This window comes from Talpa europaea (assembly GCF_964194135.1).
Source record: "Talpa europaea genome assembly, chromosome: 3".
In the NCBI taxonomy this organism is placed as follows: domain Eukaryota; kingdom Metazoa; phylum Chordata; class Mammalia; order Eulipotyphla; family Talpidae; genus Talpa; species Talpa europaea.
Window position 1 is genome coordinate 112,327,428 of NC_140069.1, and position 22,562 is coordinate 112,349,989.

The window sequence follows — 22,562 nt, forward strand, 5'->3', positions numbered from 1 at the left end:
TAATGAATAATTCTTCCTGAACCGAAAAGCTGCCTGAAGTGAGGTTATCAGTTTTTATCAAATTTATTGGTAAGTGTAAATTTACCAATACATACACAAAAAAAAAATCCCAAAATTCAGTAGGAAGACAATTGTGAAAAAATAACTTAAGAGGATATGGCAGTTAGTCTTGTGGTTAAAGCCAGTTTTTGGTTTTGAGATCTACTTTTGTTTATTGAGTGCTTGGTGACTGGGCACGTTGTCACTCTTAGCCCCATTTCCTCAGCTGTTGGGTGGTGCCATGCTACACCTAGAACCCAGTCATGAAGTTTAAGTGAATTGTGTTTTGCACTGTGTTCTTGAAATTCTCAACGTGTTAGTTTTTATCATTCGTATTAAAAATAAAAAGTTGGTAAAAGAATGTAAAGAAAAAATAATTTAAAAATTCTAGAAATATATCACATATCATATTATATAGGGCGCAATAGGAACCAATACTTAATAAAAGGGAAAAACAGCTCAATCTAATTATCACCTCATATACTGGGGGAAATAATTCTGCCATGATAAACCACCAATTATTAGTGGAGATTGTACATGGCAATTTACCTGATCAAAGGATGTTTTTTTCTAAGAATTAAATTATTTCAAGATGTAATAAAGGGTATGCTCATGAGTTTAAATTAGAAAGTAAGCAGAAAACTGAAAAAAGAGTACTTACTGATGAGATTACATGTAATTAATGAGAAAGTTTCACTTAGCTATCAAGTAATTAAAATATTCAAATAGACATGTTACCTCAATTGGGCAAATAAAAATGTTCATTATTTTGAGAATGAAATAATTTGGCACACACTTCTGGTAATAATTTGCCAATAGATAAAGTACCTTAAAATTAGTCTTAACTGCAGTGAGTGAGAGTGTGTGTGTGTGTGTGTGTGTGTATAAGTATAAATGAAAGTTACCAGCCATTGGGGTAAAGGGACTTTCAGGTAATCATTTTTTTTCTACACAACATATTTTCTAGTTCAAATTTGCTGTAGAAATAGGAAAACCAAAATAAAAATGATTTTTCATAGGAATAAAATTTAGCCACTATGTTGAAGTTTACAGCCTCTGTTCACTTTCCATTTATTTTCCTGCATTGCCATCTTGTGTCCAAAATGTGGATAGCTTTTGATGCTATAATTTGTAATTATTCTGTCTGATCTGCAACATTAAGCATATTCAATTGAGGTAATTTTTTTTTATATAATATAAATATGTTACAAGATTTTTGAGCAGAGTTAAATTATGTAAGAAAGATATTTTGTAAATTTAAAAAAAAAATGCCCTTTTCAAAGCAGGCTGAACTGATGATTTTGCATTGTATTTCCTGTATATATCAAAGAAAGAAAATAGATCATGAAGTGTGTTCCAAAAAGTAATTTAAATTTGAACAATTCTTCCAAAACCAAGGAATTATAAATTGTCTGTTTTCCCATTAAAGTGTGTTTTATGAATGAACAGTGCAGTGTACCAAAAAAAGTTGCAGTAATAAGAGTGATACCAAATGCCAGCTTCAGTTTCCCTCAGCCAATGAAAGGAAAACAGCTTGAGAAGGAAAGTAGTTTATCGGCAAACCGTGGAGGGCAGCACTGTCCCGTTCTTTGGCAAGGTTATTTATCAGGAATGCAGGGTTATTTATAAGGAGTAAAACAAATGGGAAATGGGCGAGGGTCGGCATGTCCTTTTGATGTAGGCAGGAGATTTTGAGTGGGCACCAGCTTGCTTTGTTAACACCTCATGTTTACCTTCCTTAGATGTTTAACTTCCTTGTCATCCTCTTCAGGAGATCCTTCCCTTAGAATGCAAGAAGACAAACTTGTTCAGTGCAACAGATAGGAAGGCTTATCTAATGGGGCAGGAAGAGAGACCTGCCCTGTTTCACTGCATCAAGATTTTGGAATACACGTGAGAGGTGGAGGGAAAGGCAGCCCAAACGTTCAGACAGAGGTTAAGTGGGCTACAGCTCTTTGTCATTCCAGGTTGAGGAATATCATCCTCAAGTTTCATTTGGCTTCAATTCTTAACAATTCGGGGTGGGGGGGAATTACTTGAACCCACCAGCCTGTTCAAAGGCAAACGTGGTGCTCCAGAAAGGTGTTGTGAGGTGGCGGTGCACACACCCACGTTGTGTGTATCAGGCAGTGCTGACATTTCATTATTTCCATGCCAGGTTCATAGGATGAGCAGCCGAGCGACCCTTCTGTCAGGAATATTTTGTAGAATAATTTTTATTCAGTGGAGGACAAGACAAAAATAGATACTGCCTTAATAAAACTGAGAGTTTAAGTTACTTTAAGGAATTAGCTATGAGTTTTGGCCTTAGAGTATTTTTTTCATTTGATGTGTATAGTACTCGACTGTGCTATTTATAACAGGGAAGTTCTTTGGAAGCTTTGAAATTTTCTGTTCACGATTAGCTCAGAAAGTTTTTCAAACTGGTCAGTTGTTTGAGGGACAATTTCTGTATAGTCTATTAAAGTTGGTATTGTCTATCTGAATCTTTCTCTTGAATTTAGGAATCTTTTTTTATTTTTAAGCAATATTTGCTTCTCCCCACCCCCTCAGATTGAGTCCCCGTAGAATTTCCTTCCCCAAGGCACCCATGCACCATGACCACAGTCCCCTGTGCTCCTCCCTCCTTCTGATCCCTCTCCCTCCTCCTCCCCTGCAGTATGTCTCTGGTTTATAATTGTCTGTTTGTGCTTTGTTGTATTTTGTACTGTTTTGTTTTTTGTTTGTTTTTTTTTTTGAAATTAGGAATCTTCTGATTTCAGTATTGAGTACACAAATCTTTTTAGTAAAAGAAACTTTAACATAATAGAATAGGCTTAGCATCAACTATGCACTGGACTGTATGCTAGCTGCACTATGCACATCTTCAATTGACTATTTAAACCATGCTTATTTGGACAGAATATTTATACTAATGAACATGCAAATTTAACATCATATTGTGGAGCTAAAATACAATTCCTCATAAGGCTGTAGTGTGCTTGTTAAAAACATTGTGCACTGTCTTCTAATTTTTTAAAATTCCCTATCAGTAAATACAAATCTCTGTAAATACTTATAGAGTACCTGTGTATGCCAACATAAAGATGCAGTGTGGGGTGGACATTTTCTCTAATGTGGACTTCTACCCCAATGGCAGAGTCTGTCAAATTATGCAAAGAAATGTGAAGTTATAGCTTGGAGTGATTGTGGGAGGGAGGGATAGCTGAATGGGTGGACATATAGATATAGACACACACACTCATACACGAGAGCTATTCTTAACTAGTTAGGGGAGGTCATGAAAATCTTACTTGAAGAAAGAATGTTAATGTTAAGGTAAGTGGGACAACCAACTGAAGAAAGTGGGGAGGGAAGTGTGGTAGGCAGAAACCATAGTGTGTATAGAAGGAAGAAATGAAATAATGTCCAAATTCTAGAGTATAAATACAAAATCCTTCATGATTTCTACCCCACATGCTCATATTGAACCCTCTTACATTCACCTGCAGAGATTTTTCTCAGCACTTTTAATCAGGGATCCAATTGGTTGAATTTTCTGTGATCCAGAAAGGTATCATAGTGATGTTACTATGAATTTCTGACTATGCAGAGTTAATAAAATACATATATTTTACAAGAAGTATTTTCTTTTTAAATTTAATTTTATATATTTTTACATAATTTTTCAGTTTTGCACAATGTATGCATTTTCATCTAGGTTATATTCCCCGTACAATTCCCAGCACCCTTATTTTGACCCTAATCCCCACACCTGTAGTGTGTCTCTGGTTTATAGTTGCTTGTTAATTTTGATTTTTACTTTGTTATGTCTTTTTTCTGGTCCATTAATTAGGTTTTCTAAATTCCTGCTATGAGTGAGACCATCCAGTATTTTTCTTTTTCTTTCTTGCTTATTTCGCTGAGCATGATCCCTTCTAGCTCCATCCATGTTGCTGCAAATTGCATGAGTTTATCTTTGATTGCTGAGTAATAGTCCATTGTATATATGTACCACATCTTCTTGTTCCAATAATTTTGGGGGGGGCATTTAGTATTTTCTTAATAGATTTGCATAAAAGCAAGGCTCCTTAAACATACTTTTATTCACCATGCATACAGTAAAGCTTTATAATATTAAACTTTCGCTGTGTGTTTTTTTCCTTTTTTTTTTATTAGAAGTGGTTTGTAGGCCAGAGGTGGTGACTGGATTCACCAGAGACAGAGTGTGGAGCAAAACAGGCAGATTGACTGAAATACACTACTGAGGGGAGCAGTGGGCGAGGCAGGAGAGGTCTGCTGTGCCATATGTGGGTTAGCTCCCTGACCTGGGGTAGAAGTCAGGCCTTTGGGGCCATCGAAGTAAGACTTAATCTCTAGGCCACCAAGGAGGCTTTGCTCTGTGGGTATGTTTTGTTTTTCTATTCTGAAAGCAAATGTGTTTAAGATGTTGTGGAATATATGTTTATCTTAGAATGTTATATATTTATCACTTTCCTAGGAGAATAAAATTTGCCATAGAGACTTAAACTCTAAGCTATTTCTTTCTGTACATTATTTATGAGATTTATTATGTGTGTAATTGTAGTATTTCTCTTATACACCACTGAATTTGTATTTAATGAATCAAATTTATATTTTATTGGTTTGTGTAAAAGTGGCTTAATAAGATGCTTCACTTTTTTGAGTTAAAAGCCAGTCAAGGCCAACCAAAAGATGCAGGGTAATGCATAATTCAGTGTTCATTTTCTTCATAAATTATAATTTTATCATGACTCATAGTTTAATTACTTAATGTCATTCCCTATAAACATTTCTAATAATTCTCTAAAGTCAGGTATGTTATTAATATATAGCCAAGCTTTATTTATTTGCTTACTAGCATGAAATTCTTACATTTTTCCTCCTCAAAATGCAACATGCAGTGTAAGATTATGTCAAATCATCAAAGAACAGTAGTATGATGAAAGAATGGGATTGGATCTGAAGATACTGAATTTTCAGTATTTGAATTTATACTAAACAAGTATATTGGAGTTTTATCTTCATATCTGATGTTTCTGAAAGCAGCATACAAAGTACACAGGAGAAGGAACTCAAGTTACTTATCTATGCAGATCACCCTTTTCCTTTCTTTCCACTGTCCAAATCTCCCACCTCCCACTTGCTGTGTCCCAGTCACTGGACTCACTGTTCACTGGGGACAAGGCCAGACAGTAGCTGTTGTCTTCTCAGCACCAAATCTGTGCCCTAGAATCTGTTCTCTGCTCCTGCTGTCCCTTTTTTAGAGAAATGAAGTTAGGACATTGTTGCTGCTGCTCTTCCTGCCATTGGATCACATCCATCCCCACAAGTCACAAAAACTATTCCTCTGGTTTTTCTTCCTCTTTCTTCAGTATCACTCCTATCTGGTTCTAATGGTTTTCACTTTAATCAAGATTGTTCTTGTTCCCAAGTCTACCCCTTTTTTTCTGCTTTCCTTCCCAGTCAAGGTGCTGTGTACATGGGAGCATTTCCTATCTGCTGGTCCATGTGTCCCCTGGGATCTGCCCCCACAGACACTGCCTGTATTGCAAGGATGCCTGCGATGGACTCCTGTTCTGTCTCTGAACCACAGTGTCGTCTCCTTGAGACTTTGACTTTTGACTTTTTTTTCTTGCCTCCTCTCATCATCCAAGACAGTTCAATCTACTGATTCACTTCCTACCACCTTAGGATCTTAGTTCCTCGGGGCGACTCCTCTACTTCACTTTCTTTCACATGGTGTTAGGTCAAATTTCTATACTGAAGTATTTTTAGTTTTTTTTCTTTTCTTTTTTTTTTTTTTTAATCTTTAGCTAGGACTTCTTTTGAGCCTCATGCTGTAAGTGTTATGGCTTCTTGATGTGGCCATTTGCTGTGTCACATCTATTGAAAGTGACCTTCATTTGAATTTGTGCTTCTGTCTCTATTTCTCAAGTATCGCTGGTCCCGCCACACCTCTGGCCCTGTGGCCATTGCCGTGCCCATGTCAGAAAGCTGGTGCCTGTCCCACACCACATCCTAGTGACTGTTTCTCCAGTACACATCTTGAGTTCTGCCTTTTTTGACCATCTCAACATATAAAGACACTATATGCTTAAGTTACTGTAGTAACTTCCTAATTTTTAGTCTCCTACATTTAAATTTTGCTTATTTTAGTTCCATTTCTTAAGCAGCAGCCTGAGTAAACGCAAATTATTTTGTATTGGACTTAAAATCTTTCTGTGACTTTCCATTTAACAGAATGAAAACCTAATTATTTTGCATGGGGCACATGATCTAGACCCTGCCTCCCTCCCTGATATTTGTCCTCATACTTGACAACTAAACTCTTCTTCCCTGAGGGCATTGCCCTGCTCCATCAGGGCCTTTGTACACATTGTTCTATTTGCCCGGAATGTTTTTCCTCCATGTTCTTCAGTGAAACATTTCTCTGAAGCCATAGGAATGACATTTCTTGGGGGATCCTTTCCCCAACTAGTCAATAATCGAAATTGGGTGCCCTTTCCCTGTTACTGTCTCCCGGAGGGTAGTATTATATTTCCTTATAGAATTTATTATAATTTATGGTAATATATTGAGAGGCAATGTGGGGATAGTTAAAATCATAGACTATTCTGCTATGGTGTTGGTTTGCATCCTGACTTTTTATTTTAAGATTTTATTTATTTATACAAGCACTGGGTACAGTCAGAAGTGCAGGAGGGTGAAAGAATTCACCAGAGCCAGAGCGGGGAGCAGAACAGGCAGATTGACGAAATACACTGCTGAGGGAAGCAGCGGGCGGCAGGAGAGGTCTGCGCACCATGTGGGACCCTCCCTGGCGGTCGGGGATCGAACCGGCGCTGCAGAGGCTGCAGGCAGCTTCGCAACCCAGTGCTCAACCGCTGAGTCACCAGGGAGGCCCTGACTCTTGTTTGTTATGTGAATCTGGATATTTTTTTTTAACCTATCTATGCTTATATTTCCTGTTGATAAAATGAAAAAACATTTTTTTGTAGGGCATTTGCAAAGAGGAATGATTAATATTTGTAGATTATTATAGGAAGTTCAATATGTATTAATAGTAAACACAATTAAAATGTTCACATATATATGTGAGCTCTGTCCATAGTTGTGCATCCGATATAATTTGCATCTGAAGGCACAAAACTAGCACCTGTCACAATTATTGGCATATAACCTGCTGGGAGGAAATACTTGTTTAATGGACTGATGAATTATACAATCTATAATTTTATTTCAGTGATTTTCAAGGACTAATAATAAGTATTATATTTATAAAATATATAATCACCTATAAAAATTGTATTTTGGCTTGTGATCCACGTATCTAAATAAATATATGTTTTTGATGGAGAACTATCTTAAACATCTCACCTGGCTAGTATGCTACCTTCTAGCAAGTGTGTTTTTATCATTATTCTCATTTTATAGATAGGACAGTGTAGACCAAGAATGTAAGAGACTTCTAACACAGTTAATAAATAATGGTATGATCCCACTCAGCTTAGTGTCCTGGATTATCTTATACTACCCTAGTTGTGCTTATCCTTTTTGGAAATATCCAATAAACTATGAATACTTCTTACAGGATTGGTGAAATTCCTTTGGTGATTATTCTTAACTTTTTGATTTGGGGCAGGTATTGTTAGAGTATTTTTTTCCCTCTTGTTTTTGCTTTTTATTGCCTAGGACCTCATCACAGCAATGTCTTTCTACAATGATGTGTCCCCTTCACCTTGTCTTCATGACTCCACTATGTTCTTTATAGAACCTCTGAGTGATGATCCTAGGAAGCCACTTGATTCCCTCAGATTGTATACCTACTTCAAAACCATAGAAAAGATCTCTTATCCAATTTCGAGGTTACAAAAACCTCTATTCTTGCTGTTCAGAAGGCCATTTTTGCTCCTGACTTTTCCATATGAGAGACTGGTGAAATCCTCATTTTTACTCCATCTGTCATCATTTCTGGATTCGGAAATATTTCACTGGTGTTTGCTTATGGATTTTGGTTGGTTGGTTGGTTTCTTTTGGCCTAAATGCTCATACAATTTGAGAGCTGGAAGGGATTGCAAATAACTCAAGTGCCAAATTTGTAATCAGGAAAAACAAGCTTTAGGAAGGTAAGAGACAAGCACAGGATTACAGTATGAGTTGAGGACTTACCTAAAAATTAGTATTTGATTCTAAGGGTACTTTTGTTACCAGTCTACTCACTTTTCTTTTTCAAAGCTAAAGAAATGCAATGAAATTAAGAACCATAAGACACATATTTAACAAAAATCACATGATTGATTTTAATTTTCACTAACATATTTAATTCTTTTTTTTCTTTTTTTGCAGTTTAACAGCAATGCCCAAGATGTAAGCTGTTTTCAGCACCTTGTCCAAGCAAATGTAAGAAATAAGAAAGTGCTGAAAGATGCCGTGAATAATATCACAGCAAAAGGAATCACAGATTATAAGAAGGGTTTTAGTTTTGCTTTTGAACAGCTGCTTAATGTAAGTATCAGTACTATCCCTTTTCTTTCTTATTGTTGAATGGTAGAATCGGAATTTCAATATCCTGATGTGTATTGCTATTTAGGGTTAGATAAGTGTGTTTTTCATAGATCCAGAAAGCAGATATATCCAGACATTAGAAATCTTTGAACTATTTTTTAATTTTAAACCCCAAAATCAAGTTATACAACTATATTTTCTTTTTCTCTTAGATATCATAATTTTTTTTCAAACTGTGTTCCGAAAACATTTGTAAGGAAATTATTCAAATAATAGTTATTTAAAAAATTAACAAATAAAATTATTTAAAAATCAAAAAAATAATTATTTTATTTTTTATCAAGATTATTTATGTATAGAAGAGCTGGGGTGTAGGCCAGAGATGCAGGCAAGGCGGAGTGAGAGGATTCACCAGAGACAGAGTGGGGAGCAGAACAGGTGAATTGACTGAAATTCAGGGGAGCAGTGGGCGAGACAGGGAGTTAGCTGTCTGTCTGGGCATTGAACTCGTGTTACAGTGGCTGCTGATAGCTTCATAGTGCTGAGACAGCCTCTTGCACCATCAAGGAGGCCCAAAATTAAATGCTTTTAACAAACACCTGAAACTTAGTTGGATATTTAGAATATCATTTTTTTTCTATCTCAATTGCTATAGTATTTATCAGGAAACTTGTGCTTTCAGTCATCAAATGACTTCTGGAAATATTGTTACTCATCTTTTTGATGAAATTATACCTTTCATTTGTTGCTAAATGTACAGAAAGGTCCAAATTGTAGCCATTAAGATGATCAGGAAAATAAGTTCCTACCCAGGAATTCCTTCCTCAATAAAATTTCCCTTGATTAAATCTTTCATTTTTGTCTGCAATTACATTGTCAGACTTTGGCATGCCTACTGACTGCTATATTATAGCACATATCACACATGGTAGCCTAGTATTTTCAAATGACCATGTGTCTATTTCATTTTGAACTGATTGAGAGGGCAATGAACTATTCCCGAAGTGCCAACATCATCACAATGGTGAGAGTGCAGACCTGACCTCTCTGTACCGTGGTTTCCACACTTACACAGTGGAGTGGGGCTGTCACGTTGGCCAGTATATCAGAGGGTCATAAAAGGATTATCCACAGAACCTGACACAAAGCAAACAGCATGCCAGTGTACTTTGTTGGGCTGGTGGGAATCAAGGGTTATTTTCACTGTAACTGACTATACCAACTATACCAACTCATATCTGGTACAGTTAGCTCACATCCCTGTCATATTTGCTGAGCTATTTGAGAAGCCGGTGCTCCTTTCTTCAAATCTGACTTTGTTCTTCCCTAAGTGAATCTTCTAATCAATTTTTTAAACAGCTGATTGATTGATTCATTCATTTGTTCATTCAGTCAGTATTTGTTGAGAACCTACGATATCCATTCATGGGCCTAGTGCTAGAATAACAAAAGCACATAAGATCATCTGCTCCCAAGAAGGTCCAGCTTAGCACACTCAGGTGTCATTCTCTGAACAGTGTGTTGATGCAGCCACAGGCAATGAGAATGTTGGCAGGAGCAGAACAAAGAAGGGGACCAGCTTAGCCCAAGAAGGTCAGGAAGTAGGCATTTCCTTGAAAACAGCACTTTGAAGAATGAGTAGGATCCAAGTAGATTGATGAGAGAGGGGAAATCAATTCAGATAAAAATGCAGTATCAACAGAGGCAGAGCACAAGGAGATGATGGAGCACACTGAAAGATTTGCAGGTGGCCAGGCATGGCTATGACGTAGCAATACAGGGAATGGAAAGGTATCAGATCATGATGGGTTTGGGAGCAAAATTTGTAATATGAGAATCAAAGGATCTAATAAGTGACCTGAGTTAAGAAGGTAGTGCAGAAACCCTGGTATGGGATTGAATGAAGAGAGATTTACAGGTACGTGGTAATGGAAGGATTTGATAACTACAAGTTCTCTGACTGGAATGGATGGTGGCACAGGATCTAGAGAGACAGAATGTGAGGCTAGAAAGAGCTCAGGTTCAGTTGTGTTGAGTTTGAAGAGGTAATATTTAATAGATACTGTTAGATAAATAAGGAGGAAGAAAAGTAGTTGAGCACTGCATATTTTACAGGAAATTATCTTTGGTCCATGTCCAGGTGTATTAAATGATGTGTGTTAATCAATAAAACAATGATCATTCAAAACTTTAAATTTTAAATGTAATTGACTATCAGTTTGAGAGATTCTTTCTCTAGTGAAAGAATATGCTTTTCTAAAAACTTTGTTTCTCTGAGTCAACAATCAAGTTTTCTAGAACTTGGCATTTCAGTTATTCTCCTTAGTATTATTAATTTGCCTCACTTCATTCCCCCCATTCAGGTTTCAATTGCAAACTAATAAGTGGTCTCTAGTCTACTGCACTATTTCAGAGACTCTCATCAAGAGAGATTTATTAATAGTTGCTGATAAAATGGGCTTTAACTCCTTCTGGCCTCTCAAACTGCCTTTACCACAGTTGTAAATTGTTTCCATTTTGTTCTCAGCTATTCCTGAAGCAAGTCTCACATATTTTCTTTCCGTGTGTCCTTTGTGTCCTGCATTTCTTCATTTTAAAACAATTTTCCCAATGTCATGGATGAAGCATAATTTTATATCAAACACTTTGTCTTCCTATCTTGCCATTCCCTGTTTTTTTTGTCCTTGCAAGGTAACAATGTACTATCAAGATAACTTAATGTAACTATCAAATAGAATTAGAGTTTTGATTTATCCTACTGTAAACCCTAAATTGTGATTTGAATTAGTTTTCATATAGCATTTCATAAAATATTACCAAATATACTGAAGTGCACTTTTCAAAAACTATGTTGAATCGAGTGCATATATGCTGGTGGCGGTACTATGTACCAGCCACTCAGGGATCCGACAAAGTGGAAGATGAATGGTTATTACAGGAAATGGCCAACCCTTTCCATTGTGATTTTATTGAAGTGATCAAGTTCTCCTACGTTACTTAAATGGCTATAGCCCAGTTGTGTGTAATTGTTGTGACTCTTTAGAGAATTGCCAATCCTCTGAAATTTTCTGTTACATTCTAACTCTGCTGCATGTCCTGAGAAAGCTACTCCCAGGAAAAATCATGTTGAGAGAAACCATTTTATCTCTTTTGTGTGTGTCCTGCTATTTAGTTTTCCTGAGAAAGGTTATTTTTTTAATTTATACAAATGATCAACAGGACCCAGTGTGCTAACATCCACTCATATTTGCATTCATGAATAATAGTCTCTCCACTACTTTAAAAAACAAAGCCATGTTCTGTTGTAAAAATCTATTTATTTTATCACTTTTATGAAACAGTCCTTTAGGCAAATATTGTTTTGCCTGTTTTATAGATGTAAATGAAAGACAAATCAGCAGACAAATTAATTGTAGTTAAGGGATTTAAATACCTTTCACAAAAATATCTTGATGATAATATATGTGACTTTGTCATATTTTCAGATAATTACCTTGAAAGATAAGAACCATACTGAAATGTTACAAATTATTTTAGTCAATACTACGCTTTCACGATGCTTGGTTAAAAACTTGAATGGCTAATGTTCAAATGGCCTAAGCAATGGGGTGAGGTGATTTGAAACAGAACTTTTATTAGTAAAGCAAAGTGCTGTCTTTGTTAACCTTTACAACAGGTAATGGGGTTTATCTTCCTTGAAATATAACTTCCTTGAAAGTTAGAGCACAGACCTGCAGTTTAGCTCAAACACAACAGGAAACTATGATGTTAAAAAAAAAAAAAAAAAAACACTAGTCATTTAAAGGCTGGGGCTATGGTGTTCAATCTGATAATCACAATCACTTGGGATTGTTGAGCACTGGAAATATGTCTGGTCTGAATTGAATGTCATGAAGTTATAAAACACACATCCAAAGCTAAGACTTATTGTGAAAGAAAAAAATATATAATCTCAGTAATTTATATTGAGTTCATGTTGAAGTAATATATCAGATGACTGTATCAGATGACTAAATAAAATGTCATTAGAATTGATTTTAGGGATTTCTTCTTTCTTTAATGTGACTGTTACAAAGTTTACAATCATTAAGTTCATTTTCTCTCCATTGAGCAACCTGAGCTAGATGGTTGACAATTTCAAAGAAACTAAGCTTTCAGTGATTAGTGTGATTTTTTTTTTTTTTTAATTCTCAACACTTTCACAAACATAACAGTAGAAAGGGCTGAGATTATAATTTTAGATCCCAATGAAGTCCAGCATTTAAATTATTCAGTTTACTAGTACTTGGGTGCTAATCTATGATTGGTTCTATGTCCAATGATTTTTTGGAAATTTAAATAAACTCTATGAGAGGATTTATATTGAAACTGAGTCTTTCTGGGTTAAAATATGTGTGACAGATTGAGAGAGAATAGGAAGATGTTGTGGAAATAGACATTATTATTTACAGAGATAGGTAAGAGCATTGGCTATTAGGAATGAAAAAGGAAGTAAGAAACTAATGTTTGTAAATGGATTAGAAATACATGTAAAAAGCTGTTCTTTTTTAATTAATATTTTTTGGTTTCTAAGAACTATAGGAACATAAAATTGATATAATGAACATTAATTCATTTAAAGACAATGTATAAATCAATTACTGAGAGGTTATTAAGCACAGGGTGCTCTTCTGAACAACTTGGGAGGGAGACTGGAATTTAAAACATGGTGTCAAAAAGTTCTCACTGGTAAAGTAACATTTAATGAAAGACCCAGAGGAAGTGAGATCTGTGAATGTTTGGGGCTGGGGGAGCTATATGGTGGGCCTGGATTATTCCAAGAATGGGTTCTTGTGATATACGTATTGATCAGTCTGTTCATGGTCTTACATATTGTATTATATTCCTTTTGTTTTAAATGATACACTTTTTTTTTTTTAACAGTATAATGTTTCCAGAGCCAACTGCAATAAGATCATCATGTTGTTCACGGATGGAGGAGAAGAGAGAGCCCAAGAGATATTTAACAAATACAACAAAGACAAAAAAGTAAGTGTAATTTTATAGTATTGTCATTTTAATATTAGTGTGGGTGGTTTTTAAAGGCTGTATTGGGGGATGGTAAGGGGGAAATTATAAATACTAGTGTATTGGTATGCATCATACAGTACATATCAATGTCTGAATTAGTCATTAAATATATTTTAATAAGATTCCTATTACCTTATGACTAACATTAATAAAATGATTCAGACCTTTAGAATCCTATTTTCGTATGCATAACTTCAAGTTAAGAAAATGTTATAGGAAGAGAAACCAGAGGATATTGGGAAAATACAGAAAATTAAAGTTTTTCAGTTCAGACTAATCTAGTCTCCACATTTGCTATGAACAATGATTCCCAAACTAATTTCCTAAAAAAAGATTAGAAAAAAAATTTAAATAGTTGATTTGTTATAGACAAAATTTCTGAATAATGGGATCCATATTGATGAGAATTTTTGAAGCAGGTTAAAATACTTGAAAGTGCTTCCTTACCCCTTCAGACGTGTGTATGTTCTTCCCTTCCCACTGCTCCCATACTGCACTGTGTGGAGGCCTACATGGCCTTTATGATGTAAAGGCGTGGCGTCTTCCCTCAATCCCCTGTCCACATTGTAGTGTCCTACAAGACTGGGCCAGTGTCTTATTTAATGCTAAACTTTAGACATCAGCAAAGAGTGCAAATTTGGAGATAGTTCTCAATAGAAAAATAATAGATTGAAGCTAGCAAAGGTTGGAAACATGATTCTGCTATAGGAGAAATTCATACTTACCGAATGTAACTTTGAGTAAGGGATATACTGCTCATGTCAATATTGCAAATAATCTATCGTATTCTAAAGATCTCAAATATGACAAAGTAATGTTAACCAAAAAACTACCTCTATAAATAGAATAAAAGACACTTATCCCAAAATTCTAATAATCTTCATTATATCAAATAGACTTTTTAAAAAAAGATTTATTTATTTATGCATACAATAACTGGGGTATAGGCCAGATGTGTGGGAGGTGAAAGGCTTCACTAGAGACAAAGTGGGGAGCAGAACAGGTAGATCTGCTGAAATACACTGCTGAGGGGAGCAGTGGGCAAGACAGGAGAGGTCTGCTGTGCCATGTGTGTTAGCTCCCTGGCCAGAGATCAAACTTGTGCTGCAGTGGCTTGGTAGTGCTGAGACTTAACCCCTTGCACCACCAGGGAGGCCCCAAATAGACTTTTCTGCTAAGTTAAATTTAGTCATAATTTTAAGTATATTAATTTTTCTGGTATAATTATATAAGTGCAGCTTCTACTACTTGTATAATTTTTCAGTGGATGTAAGTTTAGATAAATCATCTTTCTTTGCATTGTTATGCCATCCACCATCACCTCTGGATATTTTTGTTTAATATATCATCTCCTATAAAGGAAGAGATTCTTAAAAAAAAAAAAAAAAGGGTAATGAATTTCACATTCTATATCAGTATCCGTGCCTAAGCTATATCTTGGTTTTAGGTGTACACTATTTTTAAACAAATTTAAATTTAAAATGTTAAAACCTGCAGTTTTATTTTTTTTTTCACTCTTCCAAAACTATTCTAGATTAACACATTAACTTATCGTGGAACATGTCATAAGTTGTGTTTTTTTCCCCTCTTTTCTTAAAATACAAAGAGTTTCTTGTCATGAGGAAAGCAATTGTATTTTACCCTCTATTTTCATAAATTGTTCAAGTGATTGAATAAATGAAGAATTTACTAGTTTAAAACCATTTTTCTATGTTTACATCCTGAAACTGTCCAATTTAAATATTATTACTTTGAAATATTACTTTGAAACACTGGTTCTTATCCTATTCACCTATTAAGAAACTCCGCTTTTTAAACAAAGGCATTTTGTGACATACTAAACTACATAATAAATGAGTTATATCATTCACTTTTATAAAACAGACAAAGTAAGTCTTTGAATTTCAAAAGTCCTGCTGTTATTATATATTGACTGTTGTTTTTCAGAACACACACTTTTTTCAGGGTGACTTTGAAAATTAAACAGTGCTTAGTTTAATGATTTTTAGTTAACTATTAGTTTTTTCCCGTGTAAAAATTAAGATGTTCTTGGTATCAGATACTATATTTCTATAATTTCAAACTTGGCTGAAGCTAAGTTCTGAGATACCAGCGTGATGTATTCACATATCTGTATCTACCATAAAGGTAGATACAACTTCCTGCTGTATCTCCAGGACCAAGGGACTGTGTGAGTAATTCTGGCATGAGTTCTCTTGTATAAAATGGTGTAGGGCCTCCCTGGTGGTGCAGGGGTTAAAGACAGCTCTATCAAGCTATCTCCAGCCACTGCAGCATTAGTTCAATCCCTGGCTGGCCAGGGAGCAACCCACATGGCATAGCAGATCTCTCCTGCCTTGTCCGCTGCCTTGTCCACCTTGTCTGCTGCTCCCCTCAGCAGTGTAATTTAGTGGATCTGCCTGTTCTGCTCCCCACTCTCTCTGGGGACTCCTCTTACCCCCTGGCTTACACCCCAGTTCTTGTATGCATAGACAAATAAATCTTTTAAAAAATGGTATAAGTAAAAGCCAACAGGTGGTTGAGAAGTGAATGAAGTGGAAATCTGAATATAACCACTCTTTTTTTCTAAAGTCTTTCCAACTTTGCTAAGAAATAGTGGTGAACAGTAATTCAATTCAAGGTCATGTTGTATACAGACATGTGTTTACACATGTATTTGTAGGATAGAATTGTTGATCTATAGTTTATGGTAAAGGATGGTGAAAAAGGACACACAGACAGGGAAAGTGAATTTATGCAAAACAGGGAAAGGGAAATTGATGGAGATCCTTGAAAGGGGAGAGGTTGAGAAGGTACAAACTACAGGTTTATGAATGGGACAGTTTGGAATTATAATTTTGGAAACATCGCTCTCCTGCATTTTGTATACATCCTACTTTGAAGCTCAGTTACTCCCCACATTTTCTAATATTCAGGGGAGAAGTTTTGGTACACAAACGTGAAATTTCTTGGTATTTATATGTTCTGTGTCGACTCACAGTGAAAATATTTGATGGTGGACAATCATTTGACAGCATTTATATAGTTATTGTCTATGTCAAGGGCATAAGCATGCACATGCTATGTAAATGTACATACTAAAATAATGAGTGTATAAGAGATTTTGCACCATATTTAAATATGAATGCACATACTGGGGGATGCATTGAAGACCTGTTCATAATGTCCCCTCCATCCCACACTTCTGTACCTTGCACCCTCCTATCCTGTCTGAGAACTTGGCATTCGATGGATGCTGATAAGAAAGAGAATCGTTTATCTTTGTCATCTATGGATATCTACGGCAGCCTTCCCTGCAAAATTAACATGCATTTCTTTACAAATATGTCAACTCAGAATTTCATTAGCCACATTATCTATCAAACATCCAGTGTGTAGAAATAAAATTTGATAGATTTAGTAAAATAGAAACTTTCAGTACATTAAAAATTGTGCATGTGTGTTAAGGCATGCTCAAAGCAGCTCAATTGTAGCTTAAAATACTAGATTATAAAGTCATAAAGAAAGTTCGATAAATTCTTAAAACCTACTCTTCAAATCCTACTTTTTCCCCCAAGCCTCTTACTTGGCCTTAATGTGGCTGCTGAATGCATCACTTATACTCATTTTTCATCCAGATGACATCAGAAGTCATTCAGAGCAGCCCAGGTAGGTGTGATGAGCTATATCCGGAGGCCTGATGAATGAGGCTGCAGATACACAGCACAATTTAATGAGGTCAAAAGGTTTGAAAATTAGAACAAAATGTTTGGGCTCTTTTGCAGAATATGCTACTCTTGGGATTTAACCTACCTGATTATAGATAGGTACAGCTTTAAAACTGAATCCATGTTAATCTCGTCACACAGCTGTTGCAAATTAAAATACATTTACTTTCTAATCTTTACCTGAAGCAGTGCCATTCCTCAGGGTTCACCCATATATATATATATATATATATATATATATATATATATATATATGAGACTTTCTTAAAATGGTGCCAAAACTAAAATGAACTCTATGATAGAGTCCAAACAAATGAATAAAGGAAAGTAAAACCAGACCCAGAGTTGAAAGATAATTCCCAGGCCTGGCAAAATGTAAGATACTTGACTTTCTGTAAAGTAGCAAGTGGACTGGTTCGCAAAATCACACTTAACAGTTGTCCTGACAGCTAAAAAGTAATTTTTTGATCCTTAGCTTAATTCTCATACTTAATCCAAAAATGAAAAGGTATTCAAAATTAATGATAACTGCAATATAACTAGTAAATTGATTTGGAAGAATGAATGGGGGGAAAGAAGCATATGATAGATGTGGACTAATTTTCAAAGTAAAAACATACAAAAGCTTAAGTTGTAAAGTCCAACATTAGATGTAGTATTTTAATTTTTTAAAAATGAATGGCAGTCTTTTCTATTTTTCTGATAATCCAAAATAGATAGAGATATAACCTGAAGAATTTTTTTTTTTTAATAACTTTGGCTTACCTTACTGTTGATCTTTTGGAACTACTGTATTCCGCTGCCCAAGTATCACCATAATCTACAAGAATCCAACAATTTTCACAAATGCCTAAATCTCTGTGTGTGTGTGTGTTTAATATAATTAGAATGAAAATTATCCATTAACTTTTCAACAGATATAGGGAAAATAATTGATGGGAAATAATTCATTGATCTTTCTAATGCCTGCTTTCTCTATCAAGCAAGAATGATGCCTTTGGAAAGAAAGTCCAGGCACATGGTAATGAAAGGAATTTGTACTTGTAAAATATTCAATACTATCTAGATGAGGTCAGGCATGTTCAGGATGGTATGGCCATAGACTTATTCAATATTATTCAATATTGCACTACTTGTAAAATGTTTTGTTTCTAATAGTTGATATTTTCAACAGTTTCCAGATGATTTTCAGCTTTAGAATCTATAGCTATGTTTTGTGCATGTATATGTTTGGGTCTGTATTCTCCTTTCTGATGGCTATTTATAGTTCTTTCTCTTAGAGAAAGAGTTGTCAATATTAATTTTATTCTAAGTTAAGGAAAATCTTATCAGATACATTCTTTTCAGGTTTGTATTATTGTATGCCCGTAGACATTACTCAGTCTTTAAATTACTATATAAAGCAAATCTAATGAGACTGAGGTAAAATTTTACATGAAACACAAAGTATGTTACTCAATATAAATCTTAGAGTGCAGAAAACACACTTGAATATTTCTGTGTAGAATTGTTTCACCCAGCATTGAGAATGCCCCTGTCTTATGTGAAGATGTTAAGCCAGAACAGAAAAGGGATTCTATTCTGTTCTTTCGGTGGCTGCTGCCTTTTCTGATCAGAAGTCTGTTCCCACACACCTCTGTAGAGGTATCCTCACTCAGTCTTTCTAGATGGTCAGTACTTTATCCCCAGACACTTCTTTATCATTTTCTATTTCTGCATCCTCTTTGTCCCAAATTACCAATTTTGTTATTTGTTTTTATTCACTTTTCAACTAATTCCCTCTATAATAAGCTCTATGAAGTCAGAGTTGTGTTGGTGTGTAGACCTGCCACTGAATCCTTAGGGACTAGCACAGTGCTTGATGCACAGTAGTTGCTAAATACTTACTGATATGTCCAACATATCAGTAAAAATGGTACAAATGTGTTCCTAAGGTTAACTGTAAGAAATTCATAAATGTTAGAAAAAATCAACAGCTTTGTATTTCTTTTAAAAATAGTTTTTTTTCTTTATATTTGGAATGTAGAGTAAAATTGATTTTCTACTCTTGCATATGTAATCTTATATGAAAGGAGGCTTAAGTTTAACTAAAAAACAATTGTACTGATGGCACCTTTTCATTTACCCTCATCAGCCTGACACATAGTTTTTTATGGATATCCTCATTATCAGTGTCAGTGAAGTATTTGGCATTACCAAGAATAACATCTGAAACCAATCAGCATATAGCTTATTTTCTGACCTTTCTGATGACAGTAGTCTTTGCAGACTTGCAAATTGTTGTACCTGTGGCTTCTTCCTTCTTTATCATATCGTATCAACATATGCAGAGGGAAGGGAAACCATAAATTACATTGTTATAATGTGAAGATGACTAATTCCCAAATTAGCACACACCTGTTATGTTTTCACATGTAAGACACGAGAGAGAGATATCAGCTCGGTTCTTTAAGACTGTGCATACAAACTTTTCCTTTTAAAAATCATGTGTTATTTGCTTGAATAATTCAGCAGTCATTGATTAATTCTTGCCTGTGTCACTCAGGGATGTCATGTAGTCCCATATCACATGGACCCAAGGGCCAGTAGACAATACTGGCCCCATTTTTTTTAAAGCTTATTGGAAATGTAATAATGCAAATCAAAATGGTTACTCTAGAAGGGTGTTATTTTGAATTAAGTTCTCTTTAAGACATGAGAGGCTAGCATCCTACTAGTGCAAAGTGTTGCCTCATTGAAATCTGGTAGTTTAGGCTATAGAAGGTGCTATAGCCATTATTGGCATCATTATCTTCATTACCATAGCAGATATTTATGAAGCTTATAATTTGTAATATACTTAATTTTTTTACATGCATCATTTCATGTACAACATATACTTAATTTTTACATGTATCATTTCATGTACAACATGTATCATTTCATGTATAATAATCATATAATTAAAGCATTCATCACCATCATTCCTGTTTGGAAATAAGAAAAACACCATATTAAAAGTCATTCAGATAATAAGTGGAGTCAAAATTTAAATGATTCACACAGTCCACATTTTATAACCTCATGTGAAATGCCCCTGGTGGGTTGTCTGTGTCTCTCTCTCTCCTGAGAAGCCCTGAAGCTATGCCAATCATTTTTTGCCTGTCCAGGAGCTTTCCTTATCAGGCAGCAAGACTTAACCACAAAGGGACGTGGCTTCTCACAACCTTACAGGCTCAAGAGGATTAAACAAAGCCATCAAAACTCTGCAGACAGCAAGTATCTCTCAGATCTTGAGGTTTTATGAAATAAATTGTGAAAGGTGATTTTGACACTTTATTTCATAATGCTACAAAACTAGAGATACAGGTTATTCAAACATTCTGGATTCTGGTACATTTTTGAATTATGGAAGCAATGTAGAATTTTCTCTTAAAATATTCACTCTAATCTAGTGTTATAGGCTTAATGCCAAAAATTTTAGTACACATAGTAAATTATTAAAAGGGTTTCTGACATCATTTTTTCTAACATGTTTCGATAGCAAGTTTTTATTCTAGTTTTATTGGCTTCCTTGCTTCAGAGTCTCATTTCCATTAATCCTTGGAGATTTGCCTATTGTAAATTAAACTTGAACCCTGCATAACTGATAATTGTTGAGGTGACAGTTTCCAGTAACTGGGTTCTGCTGGGAAACAAGAAATTCCTATGGCTTTTTAAAATAGGTTGACCCTGTGGCTTTGGAAAAATCTTAATTGAAGACAAGTATTTTAGTCTTCAACAAACAAAACAAAACAAAATGAAAAGATTAGCAGAAGAAGTTCAGAACTGTAGGATATAGTTGTAAATCAGTGGTGTACTGTGAGGAAAAAAAATCAGTAAAACATTTTAAATAAACAAATTTGCTGTTAAGTTTTCTCTCATCAAGTAGGCCAGGCTTATAGCTACTTAGATTATTGGAATTAGTGTTCTGTTCAGAGGAAAAATGGCTTTTGAAATAACTGAAGGCAAAATTATATAAATTTCCAGCTAATAATAAACATATTTAATTGTATTAAAAAATTTAATTTTATTGGATATACTCCCAAATTACTAATGCTTTTGTGAACATGCGCATTTAAGAATTGGTCAGGAATTCAGAGAATTTTTTTCATTCTCCAGGAATAATGCAGTATTTAAGTACTGTAAGTCTATTAAGTATCCTTTACATTTGCCAGAAGTTTTACTCTATTAAGCAAATATGCGTGACATAAAATAAAAATATTAGGAATTTGCCATTCTATAAATATAATGGAAGTGTCCAAATAATGAAATGATGACTGGTACAGTTTTGGCTTTGCTCTATTTTAATGAATTACATGTCAGGTAGCACCAAAGCTCATCTTAGCACCCTCTAGTTTGAAGGAGAGATCACCCATTTTGCCATTCGCTCTTTTTATTTAATAAGTATTTCCTTTATGGTGGTAGGCAGTACAATAGATGAAATAGATATAATAGTACAGCCTTGGAATTGTTTAATCCAGTCCATGGTTTATTCAATACTATATGGCCATGCTATTTCTGTAAAAGATCTAGTAATAGCATTATTACAATAGTTTCAAAACCATCTATTGGCTGTATATAGGCCTATTTTGGGTGAACATTTTGAAGTATGCACCTAGCAAAATTTATACAATTTTTTCCAGGAACATTTAGCAAAATTCTTTACAACATTTCACTTACCACTGAAATTTCCAGTGTGCATGTGTTACTTGAATCTAGTTATGATTATAAATTTATAACTTATAGGTTTGAGTGAAGGAATTTTTCCTTCAATAAATTGACCTTGTGTACCTGCTCTATGGTAAATAATTTGCTTAATTGAAATTTTATATGAAATACATAGCTTATATGATTACACATAAAGTATCCGTGTTGTTTTATATGTTATTTTGTTAAGTGGACCCTGCAAATTCAATAATAACACTAAAAAGAGACATCTGTGAGAATGTAAAGTGATTTTTAAATTTGTGCATATTTCTAGAAATGACTTTATTTTTCCTTTACGCCCAAATCATAGCTAAACACGAACTATTTATTTTAAGAAGTGGAAAATGGGAACAATGAGGAGGTAGCAATCATCTCTAGATTTGGGCATCTAGAATTTTAGAGTTAGTTCATTAGCTATTCCACAGGGTGGCAGTAATATAGTATACTATACAAGAATAAAGAGAGTCTATAATTTCAAGCGGGAAGTTG

The 22,562-nt window shown here is 34.9% G+C and overlaps 1 protein-coding gene across 9 annotated transcripts in view; it reads left to right on the forward strand.

The window, feature by feature from the left end:
• CACNA2D1 (calcium voltage-gated channel auxiliary subunit alpha2delta 1) overlaps positions 1 to 22,562 on the forward strand; it is a gene marked incomplete at both ends in the record, with an annotated part of 412,192 nt that overhangs the window by 325,124 nt on the left and 64,506 nt on the right. For all 9 annotated transcript variants that reach the window (XM_084230055.1, XM_084230054.1, XM_084230056.1 and 6 more), the window contains 2 exons: positions 8,389 to 8,547; positions 13,471 to 13,575. In XM_084230055.1, the coding sequence (XP_084086181.1) occupies positions 8,389 to 8,547; positions 13,471 to 13,575 (264 nt within the window). The remainder of the gene's footprint in view (positions 1 to 8,388; positions 8,548 to 13,470; positions 13,576 to 22,562) is intronic.